Consider the following 18,525-nt stretch of genomic DNA (forward strand, 5'->3'; position numbering starts at 1 on the left):
CGCTCGTGTGTCTGCAGCCTCCTGCTTCCTATCCGTTGGCGCTAATGCCAGTCCACGCTTAGAAAGCTGCTGCTAATATTCTTGGCCTTTCTCAGTGTGGAGGAGGAGTTGGGTAGATGCTCTCCCACGCCGCATTCGGACTTGATATAAAATACCGTTGCAGTTTCGATACGGAGTTGTCAGTGCTTAGGGGAGTCGTGACCCAGCTTGACTCTAACTTTAAAGGCAATTTTAGCAGGGGAATTTCATTATTTAGATGCTGGGTGATGCTATCAGTGTCCCTGTTCCTGCAACAGGAGTTCACTCCCTTTTTTTTCATGCGTGAGAAATGGCCCACATTTCTTCTCTGGCACCATTACAAATACTAAGTAAAGAATTTGTAATAAACTGTGTGGGCATTTAGCAAAAAGCAAACACTTATCTCCCGGAGAAGGGAGACCTCTCAGTCCGGTTGAGTGGCAGGAGAGGGAGCACTGGCTTAGCCCGGCCACGTCGCCTGCATCCCCGCATCAGCAGCACCTGAGCCAGGACTGCTGAGCTGCAGCTCGCCCTTCTGCTTCACGGAAACTTTGTTTGTATCTACATCACTAATTTTATATTTTAATTAAGCCAAAGAAATCTGCAAAGAAGCGGGAGCCAATTCAAGCCAGCACAGCAGGAGAGGCAATTGAAAAGATGTTAGAACAGAAGAAAATCTCAAGTAAAATTAATTATAATGTGCTAAGGGACCTGAACAGCAAAGGAAGTAACACACCAAAGAAAGAGGATGACAGCACTGATGACAGCACCAACACCAAGAAGCTGTCAAGAAGAAAATCTATTGCCAGTAGGAATATAGCCAACCCTGTAAACAGTGTGGGAAAAAGGTACTGCAATTGTTCATTTATATCTCTGTCTGTGAGACTGTCTATGTATCTTTCTGAGCCAGACAATGTAGGGACTGAAACATTTGTTTGAGGCTAAAATAATGTCGGGGCTCTGTTTTTATTTATTTTGCCTGCAGTGTCGTGGCAGCACCTTATTTATAGTCCACGTATCAGAGGTCTGCTTTGGTGTGAGTTAATCAGCCTGAAGCGGGGAAAAAAAAAAAAAAGTCAATGGAAATTCATAAATGTGAATCTTTCAGCTGGGGACACCTTTTCTTCATATACTCCTGACATTTGCTGTCCTTCCTTTCTAAGTTGTCTGTATCAGCTGACACGACACTAAATGTTCGAAAGCTTTGGCTTTTTGCTTGATTTGAAAAATATAGTTCCCATCTGTTTTGACAGCTAGCTGTTTTGATTAGCTTTTATTTTAGTTTTATTCCAAACTTTTGTTGCTAATTGATGACACAAGTATAAAGCTTTACAGTAAATACGCTTGTCGGTTTTCTGGTCTGCATTTGCAAATGTTTTATAGTGTGATGAAAGCTACTATTTTAATGAGTAAAATACTCGACATGCTGGGCAGATTTGTAGTGTGCTGTAAAGTGTAAAAGGAGATTGATGTGTCCTATCTGCAATATTCAACTATTTTATTCGTCTTCAGTTTATGAAATCATGTTGGATGATCAGCTGAATCGTGTCTATGTATAGTAATTTCTTGCTTGGATGTTATTTATTTATTTACTTACTGCCTAAAAGACATAGGTTTTTTGCTTCCAGAAGTATAGGCCGAATGCCACAAGGAAATTTAGGGATTTAATTCTGAAATGTGAGATGATAACTTTGCACCGTAGTTCAGGTTTAGACATGTGTTGCAACCAGGTAAAGGAGCAGGGAGGGCAGGAGGGCAGCCAGTCACAAGGCGCAAGAAATCATCTATTCGTGCAAGAACGGGAGGCATAGGATACCTGTAAGTGTAAAGCTGGGAGGGATAGTAAGTGCACATCCCTGAGAAGCAAGCAAAATAAGGATGACTAGACCCAACCCCTTCTTTTGACTTCATTTGACAGCTAGGCTAAGGTTCAATTTTGCCTGAGAAGCCAAATGCCAAAGCCAGAGCCAAGCTCTCAGCCAAAATTGAAGACCACGTTGCTGGCCCCACTGTCACCGGGACACAGGTTTCTGCAATGTACCAAACATCTTTTCTTTCTCTGCTATACCTTCTTTATTCTGCATTTTACCAAGATAGCTTCATCTGTATTCAGCTTCTCACCCTTAATATCAACAGCTTTGCTTTCCAGTTCTTGACTCACTGTGGATTTTAGTCTCCTCTGTAAGTTGCTACTTGAGGTGATGTCTAATGACCCCAGCACCTAAGTTTTCTGCTAGGGAAGGAAAGTGAAAATGCAGTGAGGATTAACAAACAGCATTTAGCCTATGCTTTATTTGGATTTAACAGGTATTAATGAGTCATATTTCAAATATTTCTAGTAAAATAGAGCTGATTCAGTTGTCTGAAATGAAATGCTGCAGTGGGAAGTAGGGGCTGGTGAGGATCCTGCTTGCATTTCAGAGCTCAGCCGTGACATCCACGCTCAAGCTGCTTTGCCACATTTGAACCTTGTCACTTTTGAGGTTTGCAGAAATGCTGGGCACTCAGAGCTCCTGTTGAAGTCAGCATGTTAAACTCTTAACAGGTGTTAAACTCTTTGGAAAATCATGCCATAAATATTTAATTTAACAGTGGTGCAACTTGAAAAGGTTTCTAAATAAATACAAATCAGTATTTTCCAAAAGCAGCTAATAAAACATGTTTATTTTTCCTCTTGAGAGACTAAAGTACATCCTTAAGATGCATAACAGAGTTTCCTGATGATGATTAGCAGATCTCGGATACAATGAATTTTGCAGCAGAACACTTCAGAGGAGGTTGGGGATACATGCAAATACGTGAGTTAAGGAGATTTTGCACTCCAGAAGCAGGCAGTGTTCTTGCTTAAATAATACCAAGGACTTGGCAAACCATTAGTTGGACTTTTTTTTTCCTTACAATTAAAGATTTATGACATACTTTTGATTTTTTGCTAGTAGTCTAAATGCCATGCCTTTTAAATGGCATGCATAAATTTCTGTGTTCTGCATTGTTCTTATATGCCATGCATTCATTGCCTTTGTTCAGCATTGTTCCTCTGAGAGGTGAATGGCTAAATAATTTCCCAGTGATACAAAAATCATGGTAATTTATATGCAATTAATAATAATAAAACTCCTGAACATTGCTCATTAGAAAATGAATGAAGCACATAATGTATCTTTATCCAGGAGGCATTTGCAGAGATCTTGCTAAACGTTTGGGTTTGTAGTGATTTACAGTCCTGCGTTTTTATATGTCTTAAATATTTAGTAAGCTGTATTTGACTGCAGTAGCACCTTGCATAACCATGCTATGATCTGGTCCTTTATTTCATCTGAGTTATAGTCAGATTTTAAAGAGCTACTGATTTAGTACTGATCCCAATTAGAAGGTACCAGTACCAAGTTACAGGGAGCTTTGCAGGCTAGGAAAGGAATACTCGTTCTTGGTGACTAAAGCAGCACTTCTGTAAAGGTATAAAATAAGGAAAGTGATTTTTTTTTTTAAATAAATAAATATCTTTACTGCTTTCCTTTTGCAAGCCAAGATTTTACATACCTCACCAGGTTTGGATGGATGATGCAGCCAAGTTTGTCATGTGTCTTAGAAATAATTTTCAGGGTGCAGTACAGCACCCTGGAAATAGGAGGTTGATCTTCATCTCCATCTTTCTAATTGCTCCTTGCTATAAAATACTCTGCGCTGTTATTTCTGCTTAGAGAACTTCAGATTATCTTTAAAAAAAAGTTACCCCAGCCAGACATGGCGCAATCTCTGGGTGGTTTTTCTTTTTTTAATATGACATGAAAGGGTTGTGGTGAATGGAGTTAAATCCAGTTGGTGGCCAGTCACAAACGGTGTTCCCCAGGACTCACTAATGGGGCTGGTCTTGTTTAATATCTTTTATCAATAATCCGGACAAGGGGATCGAGTTCATCCTCAGCAAGTTTGCAGATGACACCAAGTTGGGTGGGAGTGTTGATCTGCTGGAGGGTCGGAAGGCTCTGCAGAGGGATCTGGACAGGCTGGATCGATGGGCCGAGGCCAATTGTATGAGGTTCAATAAGGCCAAGTGCCGGGTCCTGCACTTGGGTCACAACAACCCCATGCAGCGCTACAGGCTTGGGGACGAGTGGCTGGAAAGCTGCCCCGCAGAAAAGGACCTGGGGGTGCTGGTTGACAGCCTGATGAAGCTGAGCCAGCAGTGTGCCCAGGTGGCCAAGAAGGCCAACGGCATCCTGGCCTGTATCAGAAATAGTGTGGCCAGCAGGAGTAGGGAGGGGATCGTGCCCCTGTACTCGGCTCTGGTGAGGCCGCACCTCGAATACTGTGTTCAGTTTCGGGCCCCTCACCACAAGAAGGACATTGAGGTGCTGGAGCGTGTCCAGAGAAGGGCGACGAAGCTGGTGAGGGGTCTGGAGCACAAGTCTGATGAGGAGCGGCTGAGAGAGCTGGGGTTGTTCAGTCTGGAGAAGAGGAGGCTGAGGGGAGACCTTATTGCTCTCTACAATTACCTGAAACGGGGTGCAGAGAGGTGGGTGTTGGTCTCTTCTCCCAAGTGACAAGTGACAGGACAAGAGGAAACGGCCTCAAGTGGCACCTGGTCAGGTTTAGATTGGATATTAGGAAAAACTTCTTCACTGAAAGGGTTTTCAGACATTGGAACAGGCTGCCCAGGGAGGTGGTTGAGCCACCACCCCTGGAGGTATTTAAAAGACCTGTGGATGAAGCACTTAGGGACATGGTTTGGTGGTGAACTTGGCAGCATTAGGTTTACGGTTGGACTTGATGATCTTCAAGGTCTTTCCCAACCTAAACGATTCTGTGGTTCTAAACTAGCAGTTACAGTGTTAATCCGTTAAAATATTGGAAAAGGTTTTGTTTACTGATGTGATAATGATAAGCAAATTTTAAAGTCTTGTAAAAAGTTGTTGATTTGCAAGGAATTTATAAAAAGCTGGAATGCTCAGCATGGTCCCAGGAGTATGCTTAAACTAGATCTTCGTTCATTTGGTGGCCCTTTTAACATAGCTTTGTTGCTGCTGTAATCACTTAATGGTTACTTGGATTCCAAAGATGATATAGTTTATCTACGTATTATTTCATTAAAAAGTCCTGATTTTGAAATCTTGGAAATGTTGGGTAATTTCTGAAATTTTGTTGGGAAGGTACTTTCAAAGAATTCTTCCAAAGATCATGCAGATTTCTCCCTTTTAGATGAGTAGACATTATGTACATCAATATTTTCAGAAGCAAACTGGGTTTTTAAACAGGTGTCTTTACCATGAATGCTGTGCAACTTTTTGAGTTTCAGAAAAAGGTATGCTTTTCTCAGACACATCTCCCAGAATTATACTGGTGTTTTACTTATTGTATCTGTCAAGATGGTAGAAGACTAGTAATGACAATGTAAGTAATTTTAGGAAATTTTATGTTGTGTAAATGTATTTCATTATATTTCTTAATGCATTTTTGTTCCAGTGGGTATCACGATTGGTGCTTCATATGCAAAAGCCATTTCATTCTCTGTGTGTTCGAGATTTGTCATGGTGGATGTTACCATAATAGATGTCGCAACTTTAATTTCAATTACCAGTTGTGCAGTTTATCTTCACTAATGTCTTCTGTGCATATGAAGCAGAAGAATAATACGTTGAACTCCTAGAAAAGAACAGTTGCCACTTCGAGCTACTTAAAACCTGAACTCCAGTTAGAGCTGTGTCGTGCGCTGGAGCTCTTCAAGTCCAATAAAGAGGGGTTTTTAGGGCTGGAAGCTTTTGGTTAGAAGCTTAATAATTTATTTTGTATTTACTTGAGCTGAATCTTACACGATTACTTGTGAAGTGAAATGTGTTGTACCAAGAAAATGTGGGAACAAGAAAGCTTTTAAGTCACTACTTTTTAAAAATTTTAAGCCTATTTATTGCCATGTGCTTAAAATTGGTAATGATATCAGAAAAGACAGGATATATTATCGGGGGAGTAAATGTGTCAGGTTAATCTTCTGAAGAATTTGCCTTGGAAGAAATGAAGCAGGACTGCAAAGCACAGCTGAATCCGTTGTAATGAAACAAGGTTGTTCTGAATGGAAGCATATGAATATATAATAGAAAACCAAATCATGCCTGCTACGAATATGACAAAAGCCCTTGGTAGAGATCTCAGATTTGATTAGATTTGGAAATTCACCTCCAGATTCTCTCCGTGGTCTCACCTGTGTTTATCGAATATCCATTTTGCTCGTACATAGTGGCACATGGCTCCACCCGTGCTTCCGAGCCACGGGACCTGAATATTGCGAACCGTGTGTTTGCAGTACCAGGGACTTGTTCTGCTGCTCAAGTTCCTGCCCTGGGACGCACACTTTCAATTAGCATCTGCTCCAGCTACATTTTTGTTGGCTTTTCAGTGAGTGTCACGACCCCAGAAAAATCCCTTTTATTATTAGGGAGAATGTACATAATACTTTTCTACAGCCTGGCGTTAGGCATCTCATTTAATCTGCTAAATTACTTGGTACTTTCTTGGCGCTAATTGGAATCACATTCCCCCAGGGGGTAAAATACGGGCAGAAGCCTAATTTAGCTGCTTTGGAGGAGCCTGATGATCCCAGGCTGCAGAGGGAGCCCGGGGAGACAGAGAGCTCCTGCCGCGAGGCGGTGGGAGCACTGCCCCTGCTCCCCCCAGCTCCCACCCTCATTTACAGGTGGCCCTTTTGGTAAAGTTGTGGGAGGGAGAGGGCGTGGGGTGCTATTTATCGCACCCAGCCTGAAAACTTTCTCTTCACTTGTTGATCCTGTGGATGTCCAGCAGAATCTGTATTTCTTTCTCCTGGGGAATAAGGAGGGAAGAAGCCCCAAATCACCTGTTTCCCTCACATCCAGGATCACTGGTAATGATAAGCCCTTTATTTGTAGTTTTACGGTTTAGGCGGGTGGAATTGTTGTGCTGAGTGCCGTGCCGTGTCCTGGCTGGGTGCTCCTAACTCAGCTGCAACTCTGAATGTCCTGAATGCTTATTCTACATTGGCCATGGCTTATAATTTATTTTTATAAACCCAAAGCAAATCGTTTTTTTAATGTACGATATTTTTAGTTTCTTTTACATTAAGAGACTGGTATTTGTGGAGTGGAGGAGCGTGAGCTCGTTTTCCGGATTACTTAGATCAATCCAAAACGGTGTGAAACAAAGCTCAGCTTGAATAATCCAAGGGATTCCTGGGTGTCTGAAAAACCTTTATACCGGTTAGACCCAGGTGATTATAAAGGTTAAAGCACTCTTGTTTCACTGTGTCAAGAAGGGAGTTGTTGTTTCAGAACCTTTTTTATTGGGAAAAATGACATTGCATTATTGGTTTAAAAATTTGGGAATGGGCATCTTAGAAGTTCATTGAGTGCAACTCATGCAGTGGAGTCTGGTGGGCTTATGGGCATCTGCTGGGAGCCCTACAGGTCAGCAATTGGTGATGGAGCAGAGCTTCTGAAGAGAGAGAAGTCCCCATGTTTGGCAGATAGGAAGCTTTTGAGAGAGAGTCTTTTCCATGCTAACTTTGGTGGTATGCATTCTCTGTACAAATTGGCCCTTTGAGATGGGATCTTAAGAGTGTTTTTACATGCTTTAATTTTCCCACCATGTATTTTTGATTTTTCAGAATTGCCTTCAGCTCTTTGTCTAATTTGCCTTTGATACCCTGTTTTTCTCTCTCTGCTTTGAAATCTGTTACATGGCTTGGAATTCATGTGTATTTACTCAAAGTGAGATATTAAATTTTATTTCTTGTCTTGTGCTGCTTCAGGCCTTCTTTTTATATGTGACTAACACGCTAGCACTAATTGCCCACCTGGGATAAAATTCCTTGCAGAAGATACTGGGAGTACTTGTTGAGATGGCAGTTAGGAGTTTCTTCTATAGCTTAATCATTATATGATTGGTGTTTTTGGTGTTTCCTCTGGAAGCAGTCTGGTGTTGGCTGCAGGATTAACTAGACTGTGATTTCTGGGTATGAATGTACATGTGGGAGCTTTCTCGTTGAGCATGTGGAGTCAGCTTTTGGTTTGAATATTATACACATGGTAAATAAATTCTTTAACCACTTTGACATAACTGTTTTCTTATGTGATCTGTGCTTTGAGAATTTCTTTGGAGTGTAATTTTATGTATGTTTGTGCTTTGCTGTGGTATATAGTCATTTAAATCAAAGGTTAATCAAAATGATTAGTCATTTTGAACAGGAAAATGGTGACATTTGATAAGTACCTCCACTTAAAATAAATCTTACCAGTATTTTCCAGTCTTGTAACTTTTAGAGGGACAAGCTTATACAAATTATGTTTAGTATTTTATTTACAGAAAGCAAAGCCAAGAAAAAATGAATTCAAGACTTCCAAGGTTTTGCGTTTCAAGTCATGCATCTCCTTATTAAAGTTAGTTGTACGGGGAGAGCTTTACAAATGACCTTGAAAGGAGCTGACACATGCATTTACTTGTTCACAGTTGATTTGAGGAGTTGATCTAGTAAAGCCTATAGTAATGTTGTAACCTGGCTAATGCTGCAGGTTACGGCTGTTCATATGAGCTAAGAAGCCTTTTGTAATAAGGAGATAAATCAGAGGCAAGAACTGGAAAGAAACATATCTGACCCAACATGTTTTAAAATGAGAGTGTGTTTTTAACTTCTGAACGCTAAAATGTGATGACCAGGAGCCTTTCCCTCTTAATGTTAAGTGAGGAAAAATGCATTTCGACTGCGTGTAGCACTGTGCTCCTGAGCGGCCGTGGAGTTAAGCAAATGCCACTGAGAGACTTGGGAGGCAGGAACCAGCACACTGTCCGGGGAATGGTGCAGCAGGTTATCCCTTTACCCTCAAATTCATTTCTCTTGACACTGAGATAGGACAGAAGGATGGGGAAAGATTTTTTATTTTCCCCAAAAAGAAAAACAAGAAAAAACAGTTCCCCAAACCCATCCTTCCAGAAGCTGGCAGGTGTTTGTCAGGATTTGACGTTTATTCTGATTACTCAGGCTATTTGGAAGATCAATTCCTGCTGATATCAGTGACAGCATTTTTCTTTCACATCTGACGGGCTTGATACTCCTGAAAATACAGCTGCATAAAACTCTGAAATGTGCATGGATAGTGTTTTGCATGGCTGTGCTCTGTACCACTGAGAAAGGAGCTCCCTCCCAGCCATCGCCCGGCACAGCTCGCGTCCCCAGCCGGCGGGGTTTGGGTGCCGTTGTGCTGCTGCTGCAGGAGCTGCTTCTGCCACTGACTCCCAAGTCATTTCAGCAGTTACTCCAGCAGCTCTGCACTTCTCTGTCGCGCAGTATCGGTTCGTTAGGGTGAGGTTACCAAAACCCTCGTTTCTTTGTCCTTCATCCCTGAATTCTTTCCTTCCTTCTGCAGGAGGTGAGTTTCATGCCTGTTTTGCCAGTGAGTTAAGAAAAATGAAGTTAAAGGTTTTCTAGCTTGTTATGTTATTAAAATGGAGTATTTTTCCTAAGAATCCCAGTTATGGATTCATTAGTTTCTGAGTACTGGAATTAGGTTTTGAGTACTGGAATAAAATGCCAAAATTCCAGTACGGCAACTAACCCACTTGTATTTTCACGCTGTAAAATATAATTGGAGAAAAATGCCCCTGGAATAGCTTAATGATAGGAGAAATAATGTAAAGAAGCCTTCTCGATGTGAACTGTACCAATTTATGTAAGTTCAGTGATGCTGCAAATCATCTCTAGTTGTACATCATTCATTAAGAGCATTCAAATTTTATAGTACAGACATTTAATGTTGTCAAAGTTTGGTTTAGTGTAAGGATAAGGGAACATGGTCTTCTGGGACTGCAGAGGAGTGTTCCTGAGCTGTCATTTATTTGGACTCAGGAGAACCTTTGAGAAATATATATAAATAAACCCTTCAAGATTGGGTGAGGACACATCTAGGCTTGTGCGAGTGTTTCAGCAATAACAAGCGTCTGCCAAATCCAGTGCTCAGTTCCATTTACCCCAAATAATTAGAATGCCTTCAATTTAAAACTAAAAAGTCATTGATCTGGCTCGACCTCGTAGCCCAGACCTAGGTCAAGTCTTCTTATTTTTACAGCAGCCTTCTTGTTTGTTTAATATAAATTGGATATTGCTTTTCTGCCTCCCACTCAAGAAAATCGTCTCCTTGTCGGATTCCAGGGGAGGTCGGCTGGGCAGCGCAAAAATGCAGAGGGGCTTTTTGTGACTGTCTGAAATAATTTCATCTTGCATTTTAACACCAAATAGGAGCAATTTTAGCCCAGAAGATAATTTTGTGTGACAGTTGGATTGAGAGTGCCTTGTTTATCTATGTTCTCGTTTTCAGGTCGGTTATAAGAAAATGCTCTGAGAGCTTTTTTCTTCCAAATTACACTCACTGGGTCTAATGGGAGACTTAATATAAATATGTATGCGCAGTCTCTTCAACTTCAATAGCGTGTTAGCAAAAACAGTTCTATGGGATGTGGGGGGTGAGGGGAGTGGGAAGAAACAAAGAAATCGGAGGTGGTGTGGCTGTTGTTATCAAACCCTAGAGGTGCATGTCCTGCTGTCATGGGAGTGCTGGGAGTGCTTCACCACTGTGAAATGCTCATTCTCAGACTGTAGATTTTTCCAATTTACTTCTTTTTGTTTTCACGGGTGGAAAATGGTTGGTTTCTGAATTGATTTTACTTTGACCCTAGTCCAGCAGGGTCTACTTGTTGATCTTTACAGTATATGTCTGCTCATTTTTTTTAGTATAAACCAGGGAAAGTGTATGTCTGATGTGTGTTACATTTGCAAATGAAGTTGAATCTTCAGCGAATATTTGCTAAATGTTGAAGAAAATAGAACAAAACAAACAAAAAATTAACTTTTTCTCACTACATTATGGCATATGTTATTTTACCAAGAGTAAGACCCAAACTAGGAGAGCAGTCACATGAAGCTTCTTGTTTCTTGATGTTTGCACGTATTGCCAGACCAGATAGCTGGCAGTCATTATGTGGTTATGACTGCAGTTCTTTAACCATGGCCGGGTAAAGTATTGGAAAGTTATAGCAGTTTGTTGCAAAACTTGAAGTACTGTTTGTTCACATAATAAATAACAGCATCTACACAGTTAGTTTTAAATTGGGCAGTGTACTATAACTTAGTTATTTATGTAAGGGGCTGTTCCATTACCCAGTGATGCTTCTGGTGTGCTGACTGATTTCAGTTTTACCTTGCTGTAGTTGTAACTAAATATAGGATGAAACATACTGAGGTAACTTCTAAATGTCATCTTGGAAGATATATGCAGCAAATTTAACTTTTCCTTCTGTTGTTGAATTTCCAATGTATTGTGAGTCACAAATTTCTGCCCAGTGTTTTCCTCTTCCTCCAATGCAGCACAACAATAGATGGAACAAACCCATTGCTGTGTTTAGGCTGTGCAGGAACGAAGGTTACTTCCCCACCTGCTCTAGAGCAGCCCATCTCCTTCTCTTCTGTCATACAGACCCCCTCCTTGTGACCCAGAAAGAAGTAAAGGAGGAAACCACCAGCTTTTACATACATTTTCCTCTCCCCTCTCATATCTTATACTTGGAAATAAACCTATGCTGCTACAGAGGATGGATGGGAAGGTACGGAGTAGAGTATAGCGTGTATGGACCTCCGAACCTGCAGTCCATCTCCCAAGTGCACATGCAAGTGAAGAACTTCTCATCCCAAGTGCTCTTCCAAGGCATCGCCTGACTCAGCAGCTGTCAAAAACTGTAGACAATTTGAAATCTTTCCATTCAAGCAGAACTGTGATAGCTGGCAGGAAAAGGATACAATGAGGCTATTGCAGCCTGCAGCATGACGTGGTGCGATAGATTTGAATTCTGTATTGATATTCAGAGTTGAGTGCAACCTTGCTGAATTGGAGCACCAGAAGAAGCTTGGACATTGAGAACACTCTCGGGTCCCATACAGAATAGAAGTGTTGGGCACGTGTTTAATACTGGTGTCTCTTTATTCAGAAATGGTTTTAGATGTGGTATTTATGTGAAAGAAATATATGCTACTTTACAGCGTAGTGTTCTTTTAAGAAGTTATCAACATATTTAATCTGAGTGTTTTGAGATCTGAAGTATGGAGGACACGCATACAAATTTGGAAGCAGAATGAAGTGGTTGGCATATTTATTTTGCAAGGTTATCTTCGCCTGTCTAGAGCGGTGACATGGTAGTTTTAATAGAAAAATGGCTTTGTACGCTTCTGCACGGATTTTATCATGCAGCAATAAAGAAATGAAATAATTTGGAGTCCTAGCTAAAACTATTGTTGCTGAAGTTGAGCGAGACAGTCATCAGATTAAAGCTGTAGTTGAATCAATCAGTCATCTGATGAATTAATAACAGAGATTAAAGTCTGCAGTGAATCAAATGATTAGATGAAGAGAAGCTAGACAGAAATCAGGATGTTTTAAAACATAGGACTGGTTATTACAAGGCAGCATCACCTGCTGCCCAGCTCCTGGAGGCAGAGATGGGCCCTTCCAGTTTAGGCTTTAGTAAGTCAATTTAAGGGTTAATTCTGTGCCTAAATGCACTACTTAGATGAAGGTGGTTTAGACACTTGTTCTTTTTCCATTTCCTGCCAAATGAACTGTGTGCAAGCAATATTGGCTTAAAAAAATTGATATGCAAATATAGCACGTCTTAAATATGTTTGAACTTTATTCATACCTTTTGAAATGTTACAGAAAACAATTGATGGGAACAGAGTAGAAGAAAGGTGAACTCCTTTGTGTCGGTTGTTTGTGGAACAAGGTGGGTAGGAGAGCAGTTTGGTTTGCTCATGTCACTCATGGATGTCTCCTGCGAGCTTTCTCTGGGTATTTCTACATCAGGCTGTACCTTCCGGGTCCCTCCTCCTCCTCCTCCTCCTCCTCTGGACAGTGTCCAGGAGATTAGGATCATTAATGGCTCTCAGTGATGTGGCAGTGCAAAAAACCTACCTTTTGCTGATGTGTTCATTCATGATACCGCCTCTGACACACCTCTTCAAATCTTCTAAACGCATTGGTGAAATAAGAGCTTTCTTTGTCTACAACCTGGTCAAGTCCAAATGTGATTTTGACCCTTGGGCAATCTGGAATATAAAAAATTACTGGGCCTTAATGTCAGGTTTTTTATAACTTACAGAATCACAGAATTGTTTAGGTTGGAAAAGACCTTGAAGATCATCAAGTCCAACCGTAAACCTAATGCTGCCAAGTTCACCACTAAACCATGTCCCTAAGTGCCTCATCCACAGGTCTTTTAAATACCTCCAGGGGTGGTGGCTCAACCACCTCCCTGGGCAGCCTGTTCTAATGTCTGACAACCCTTTCAGTGAAGAAGTTTTTCCTAATATCCAATCTAAACCTGACCAGGTGCCACTTGAGGCCATTTCCTCTTGTCCTGTCACTTTTCACTTGGGAGAAGAGACCAACACCCACCTCTCTGCACCCCGTTTCAGGTAATTGTAGAGAGCAATAAGGTCTCCCCTCAGCCTCCTCTTCTCCAGACTGAACAACCCCAGCTCTCTCAGCCGCTCCTCATCAGACTTGTGCTCCAGACCCCTCACCAGCTTCGTCGCCCTTCTCTGGACACGCTCCAGCACCTCAATGTCCTTCTTGTATTGAGGGGCCCAAAACTGAACACAGCATTCGAGGTGCGGCCTCACCAGTGCCAAGTACAGGGGCACGATCCCCTCCCTACTCCTGCTGGCCACACTCTTTCTGATACAGGCCAGGATGCCATTGGCCTTCTTGGCCACCTGCGCACACTGCTGGCTTATGTTCAGTCAGCTGTTGACCAACACCCTCAGGTCCTTTTCCACCAAGCAGTTTCCAGCCACTCGTCCCCAAGCCTGTAGCGTTGCATGGGGTTGTTGTGACCCAAGTGCAGGACCCGGCACTTGGCCTTGTTGAACCTCATACAATTGGCCCATCCATCCAGCCTGTCCAAATCCTTCTGCAGAGCCTTCCTACCCTCGAGCAGATCACCAGAGCAGATCAACACTCCCACCCAACTTGGTGTCATCTGCAAACTTACTGAGGGTGAACTCGATCCCCTTGTCCGGATTATTGATAAAAGATATTAAACAAGACCAGCCCCAGTAGTGAGTCCTGGGGAACACCATTTGTGACCGGCCACCAACTGGATTTAACTCCATTCACCATAACCCTTTGGCCTGGCCATCCAGCCAATTTTTTACCCAGCGAAGAGCGCACCCCTCCAAGCCATTATTTTTATATTTAAAGTCAGAACATATATACTCCAAAAGTATAAGAGATGAGCTTGCTGAAAAAGCTTCAGTCTCATCATGGGAAAAGTTCAGAGTACATATACCTTAAATCTCCTTAAATTCCTGTAGGGATAGAACTACTTTTTATCCATGCATCCATATTTTCATTTTCCTGTTTTTTCTTACAATATTCTTGTTCCTTTTCACCAGCGAAGCATTGGAGTAATGAAATAATTTGGTTTAACTGGATTACATATATTGATCTTGTATAGCTGGGATAGACTGTGTCATACATTTCATGAAAATAAACCTAAATACTGATTCATCAACTCTAAAAGCATGAAATGACAATACTTAATTCTGTTCTATTAAAAAAAAGAAACAACAGAGGGAGGAGAAGCATGAAGGGAAGAAAAGACAAAGAGGGCTAATAAAGTTTCTAAAGCCACTGGGGTTTGGGGTTTTTTGCAACTAGTGAACTGAGTCCGATGGTATATCCATAAAAAATCATGAATCCTATATAATGCAAAGTAGCTTACTGGCAAGTGACTCACCAGCTAGAGAGGTCTTGGTTGGAAGGGAAAGGTTTCTGTAAAAATTAACCTCATCTTGCTGACCTTTGCAACCCTGGCTGCCTCTCTCTTAATCTAACCTGAAGAGATTAGAAAAACTCTTAACATCAAAAGGAACCGTAGACACTATTGTCTCCCAGAGTCCCATTGTTTAGGAGTGATTTATCAGGAGGCAGCAGCCTGTGCCTGCTCCTGCTCCGGAGCCTTCACCCGCTGGCACCAACAATGCAGCCATGGCTCTAGGTCAGGCTGGCGATCTCAAACCCTGCCTTGCAAAAACAATGCACAACTCCCAGCGTGATTGATGGGAAACCTGGCTCCGGGATTCGTTTGCCCAAACTTGTTTGGAAGATATGCTGGTTTTACTGAATCAACATTTTTCAGGTGCTTCCTATATTTTATCCAGGAGTGGATATTTTTTTCAACTGCAGAAAATACACATATAATTAAATCACATCAAAAGTTTGTCTGTCAGCACATGGTGATCTTCAGGTTCTGGATTTGTTTTATATATGTGTATATGTATATGTATGTGTGTGTATATATATGCGTGTGTGTGTATATAGATAAAACTACAAGTTTTACAGAAAAAGTTCTTTAAATAGCTGTTGGAGGAAAGTGCAGGTTTTATGCATTTCTTTCTATCTCATTGGGAGAATTGACAAAGAACATTTCTAAGATCCGATGATTACTAGGCTGTAGTTTTCTATTAGCTTTGGGTTGCAATTTAAAATTGCTCTTAAAACATAAGGAGGTCTTAAATTATGAAGCAGTAGGAAATCCTGAGATCCAAGGCATTGGTGAAGACCAGACACTAGAAACACTAGACACTAGAAAACTCAAGTTTATGGTTCAGCATTTGCTGATAGGATTTGCAACTCAGGGAAGTCCAGATTTAAGATGGTTTTTGCAGAGTACTTGCGAGAGGCCAGCCACAGTAACAGATGCATTTTTGTCTAAATTACTTTCCCTCTCTTTTCAATTTCAATATCTGCTGATTTCATTTTAAAACCCATTTTAAAGCAAATGAAATAGCTAAGACTTTTTCTATCACAGTAATCAAGACCTTTAATACCCTACCTCTCTACAGATCACAGTTCTAAGAGCTGATGTTTGTGGTGCTGTTTCCTGTGCTGCGCAGGGTGCTGGGCGTACACTGTGGGAGACATGGTGGAGCTGAGGGTAACCGTATTAGGCTCTAGTTTCAAGTAATTTTAAATGTTGATCAAGATTTTCAGGCTTTTATTGGATGGACAACTTATCTTTTACTCAAGTGCTCTCAACAGTGGAGCTCTTCTTGCCTGTGTGCCATGCGCCATGCTCCACATCACAGCTCCAGAGATATCTGGCCAGCTTCCAGTTTAAATTCACTTAATAGGGGAAATCTGAAATTATTTAAACACTCCCAGTTTACCACCGTAACCAAAGGGTCAAAGCCAGGAGCTGTAGAAGCACTAATATTCAAGAGAGTTTGTAAAGAGGATTTTAAACGTAGCTGCTCTAAAAATGTCATTAAGATGAGATAGGGAATGCTTTAGGTAAGTGATTTCAATCCCCCAAGTCTTCTGTTAATGGCTCACCTTCAGATTTTCTGTAGTGTAACATACCTAGGGCTGGACTTTGTCCCACTGACCTTGGTGGACTTGGGTTCATGCTGTCAAACAGTGGAGCAGTGTGTATTTTGGTATGTATGCAGGCACCACAAAGAATTGTGAGACTCGGTCTCTAATGAGTGCAGTTGTTGACTGAATGGATGTTCTCAGGCCTTGTGCACACTTTTGGAAGGAAATGGTAAAACAATCTACTTCAGAACATCTGAATTTTTGCCAATTTGTGCTACAGCTTTCCCTGATAAGTTACTAAACATGCTGTCTATCGCTGTTGCTGCATATATTTTCCTTTCTTTTCTTTTGTGCGATATTTTTTAGGATGGGCATCACTCTTGTGTTTAATGACCTTGCTTTTCTTCAGCTTTTATCAAGTGTATCTCAGCATTATTTATTGTCTTTCTGTCTAACTTAGGCTCTTAGGTACTGTTTTGACTGCAGTCTTTCTCAAAATCTAGAAAAAGAACCTTTCATTTTGCATGAAAAGGAAAAAATAGTTGTGGGGTTTTTTTCCTTTGAACTTAAAAAGCACAAAAAAAGATTAAATAGCAGAAAGGAGAAAAAATAATTCAAAAACATAGGAAGGTGCTCACTGATTAAACTGTAGGGAACATTCACATATCTGCCATTTGTTCTCCTGAAGATCAATACTATGAGACTAATCTATGATGCTGCAGCAGTCTATAATAACTTTAACGTATTATCTTTCAGAGTATTATTACTGGAATAAAAATTGCTGGTTTTAAATTTCGAAGATATTGGGATACTCATCCTGGCATTCATTATTTCATAAAATGGATCAACAGTGTTCTCTGTGTGCACACACAGTTCGATACTCTTTCAAAATGATATTGAAGGGTGATCACGCTGTTCCAGTGATCCTGTCCAGCACAGTTACACTTTGGATGGATGCCAAAAAAACAAGCGAAAAAGCAAACAAAAAACCAAGCAAAATGTGACTGCTTCCTATCTGATGCTCAGCATTACAAAGGCGTCATCTCTCTCAGTCGGGTGATGAAGGGGAGGCAAAGGAGTGTCTGCATCAGCATGGTTTTGCCCGGTGAGAGTCGCAAAACCAGCTTGAAAGTTTTTTGCGTTGACTTCTGGCCTTTGTAAGTTAGGTACTGGGGGTTTGTAATTTGGCGAGGAGGGAGAAGCATCTTTAGTAATGTATTTATTGCTGCATTGATAGACAAGTTACGAAGTTTGGGCTAATTATAATTTCCTGTGTCTCCATAAGTGGATTCGAAATTACTTGTTTGCTCTTGTGTTGTAGTAACTTTTATCATTTATTCTTTTTCCTTTCAAGTAACTGAATGCCATATTGCCTCTAAATTGGGAAAATATTAGATTTCCTTAGCCTAATCGCAGAGTCTTGGTTTTGCAATTTTATTTTGAAACACAGATGGACAATAGTCAGTGAAAGCAAAAAGACACAGTTCTTACTGAGGCTGGATTTGGAAGCCTTTCTTAAAAATACGGTTATAAAGCAACCTGTGCCATTAGCACTGGAACTAGCAAAGCCTAGTTTTCTACTGATTGCCATCTTCTTTCCCTTGGTCATTCCCTTTCTCTCCTGGAGCAAGAGCTCCAGCTCTCCTCTGTGAGCCTTTCCTGCAAGCAGAGATGGGTTTTCTGGTACGAGGCACATAGCTGTTGGCCAGCAGATACCTGCATGGGACGTGGTCAACTGTTTCCCTTTGGTGGTGGAACTCTTTTGGGTCTCCTCTTCCTACTTCTGATTTCACAAAGAGCAGAGGAGCTTGGTTATTTTTGTGACTTCTACCTCTGTTGGATTTTGTGGTCCCCAGACATTTGAAGGGGCTGGAGTGGAGTGAAAGAGAGACGGATGGACTGTCAGCCTGTCTCATCGTTATCCTTTTGTAATTATCTTTTCCATACAGTGGAGTGTGCACCTTCTGTCTGTAGGCAAAGACTTGACAATAAGGAGTGAATTTCTATTACACAGTAGCTGCTTTAAGAGGATTGTTGGAGGTTTTTCTGGGTTTTTTGGTGGCTTTTTTTTCCCCCGACTAGGCTACTATCTAAATAGCTTCTAACATTTAGAAACTGT

General features: G+C 41.2%; 1 protein-coding gene across 1 annotated transcript in view; it reads left to right on the forward strand.

The window, feature by feature from the left end:
* BRF1 (BRF1 RNA polymerase III transcription initiation factor subunit) overlaps positions 1-18,525 on the forward strand; it is a 161,504-nt gene that overhangs the window by 117,937 nt on the left and 25,042 nt on the right. The window contains exon 14 of the mRNA XM_059819175.1: positions 610-866. Within this exon, the coding sequence (XP_059675158.1) occupies positions 610-866 (257 nt within the window). The remainder of the gene's footprint in view (positions 1-609; positions 867-18,525) is intronic.

Source organism: Gavia stellata, chromosome 7 (genome assembly GCF_030936135.1).
Source record: "Gavia stellata isolate bGavSte3 chromosome 7, bGavSte3.hap2, whole genome shotgun sequence".
Taxonomy (NCBI): domain Eukaryota; kingdom Metazoa; phylum Chordata; class Aves; order Gaviiformes; family Gaviidae; genus Gavia; species Gavia stellata.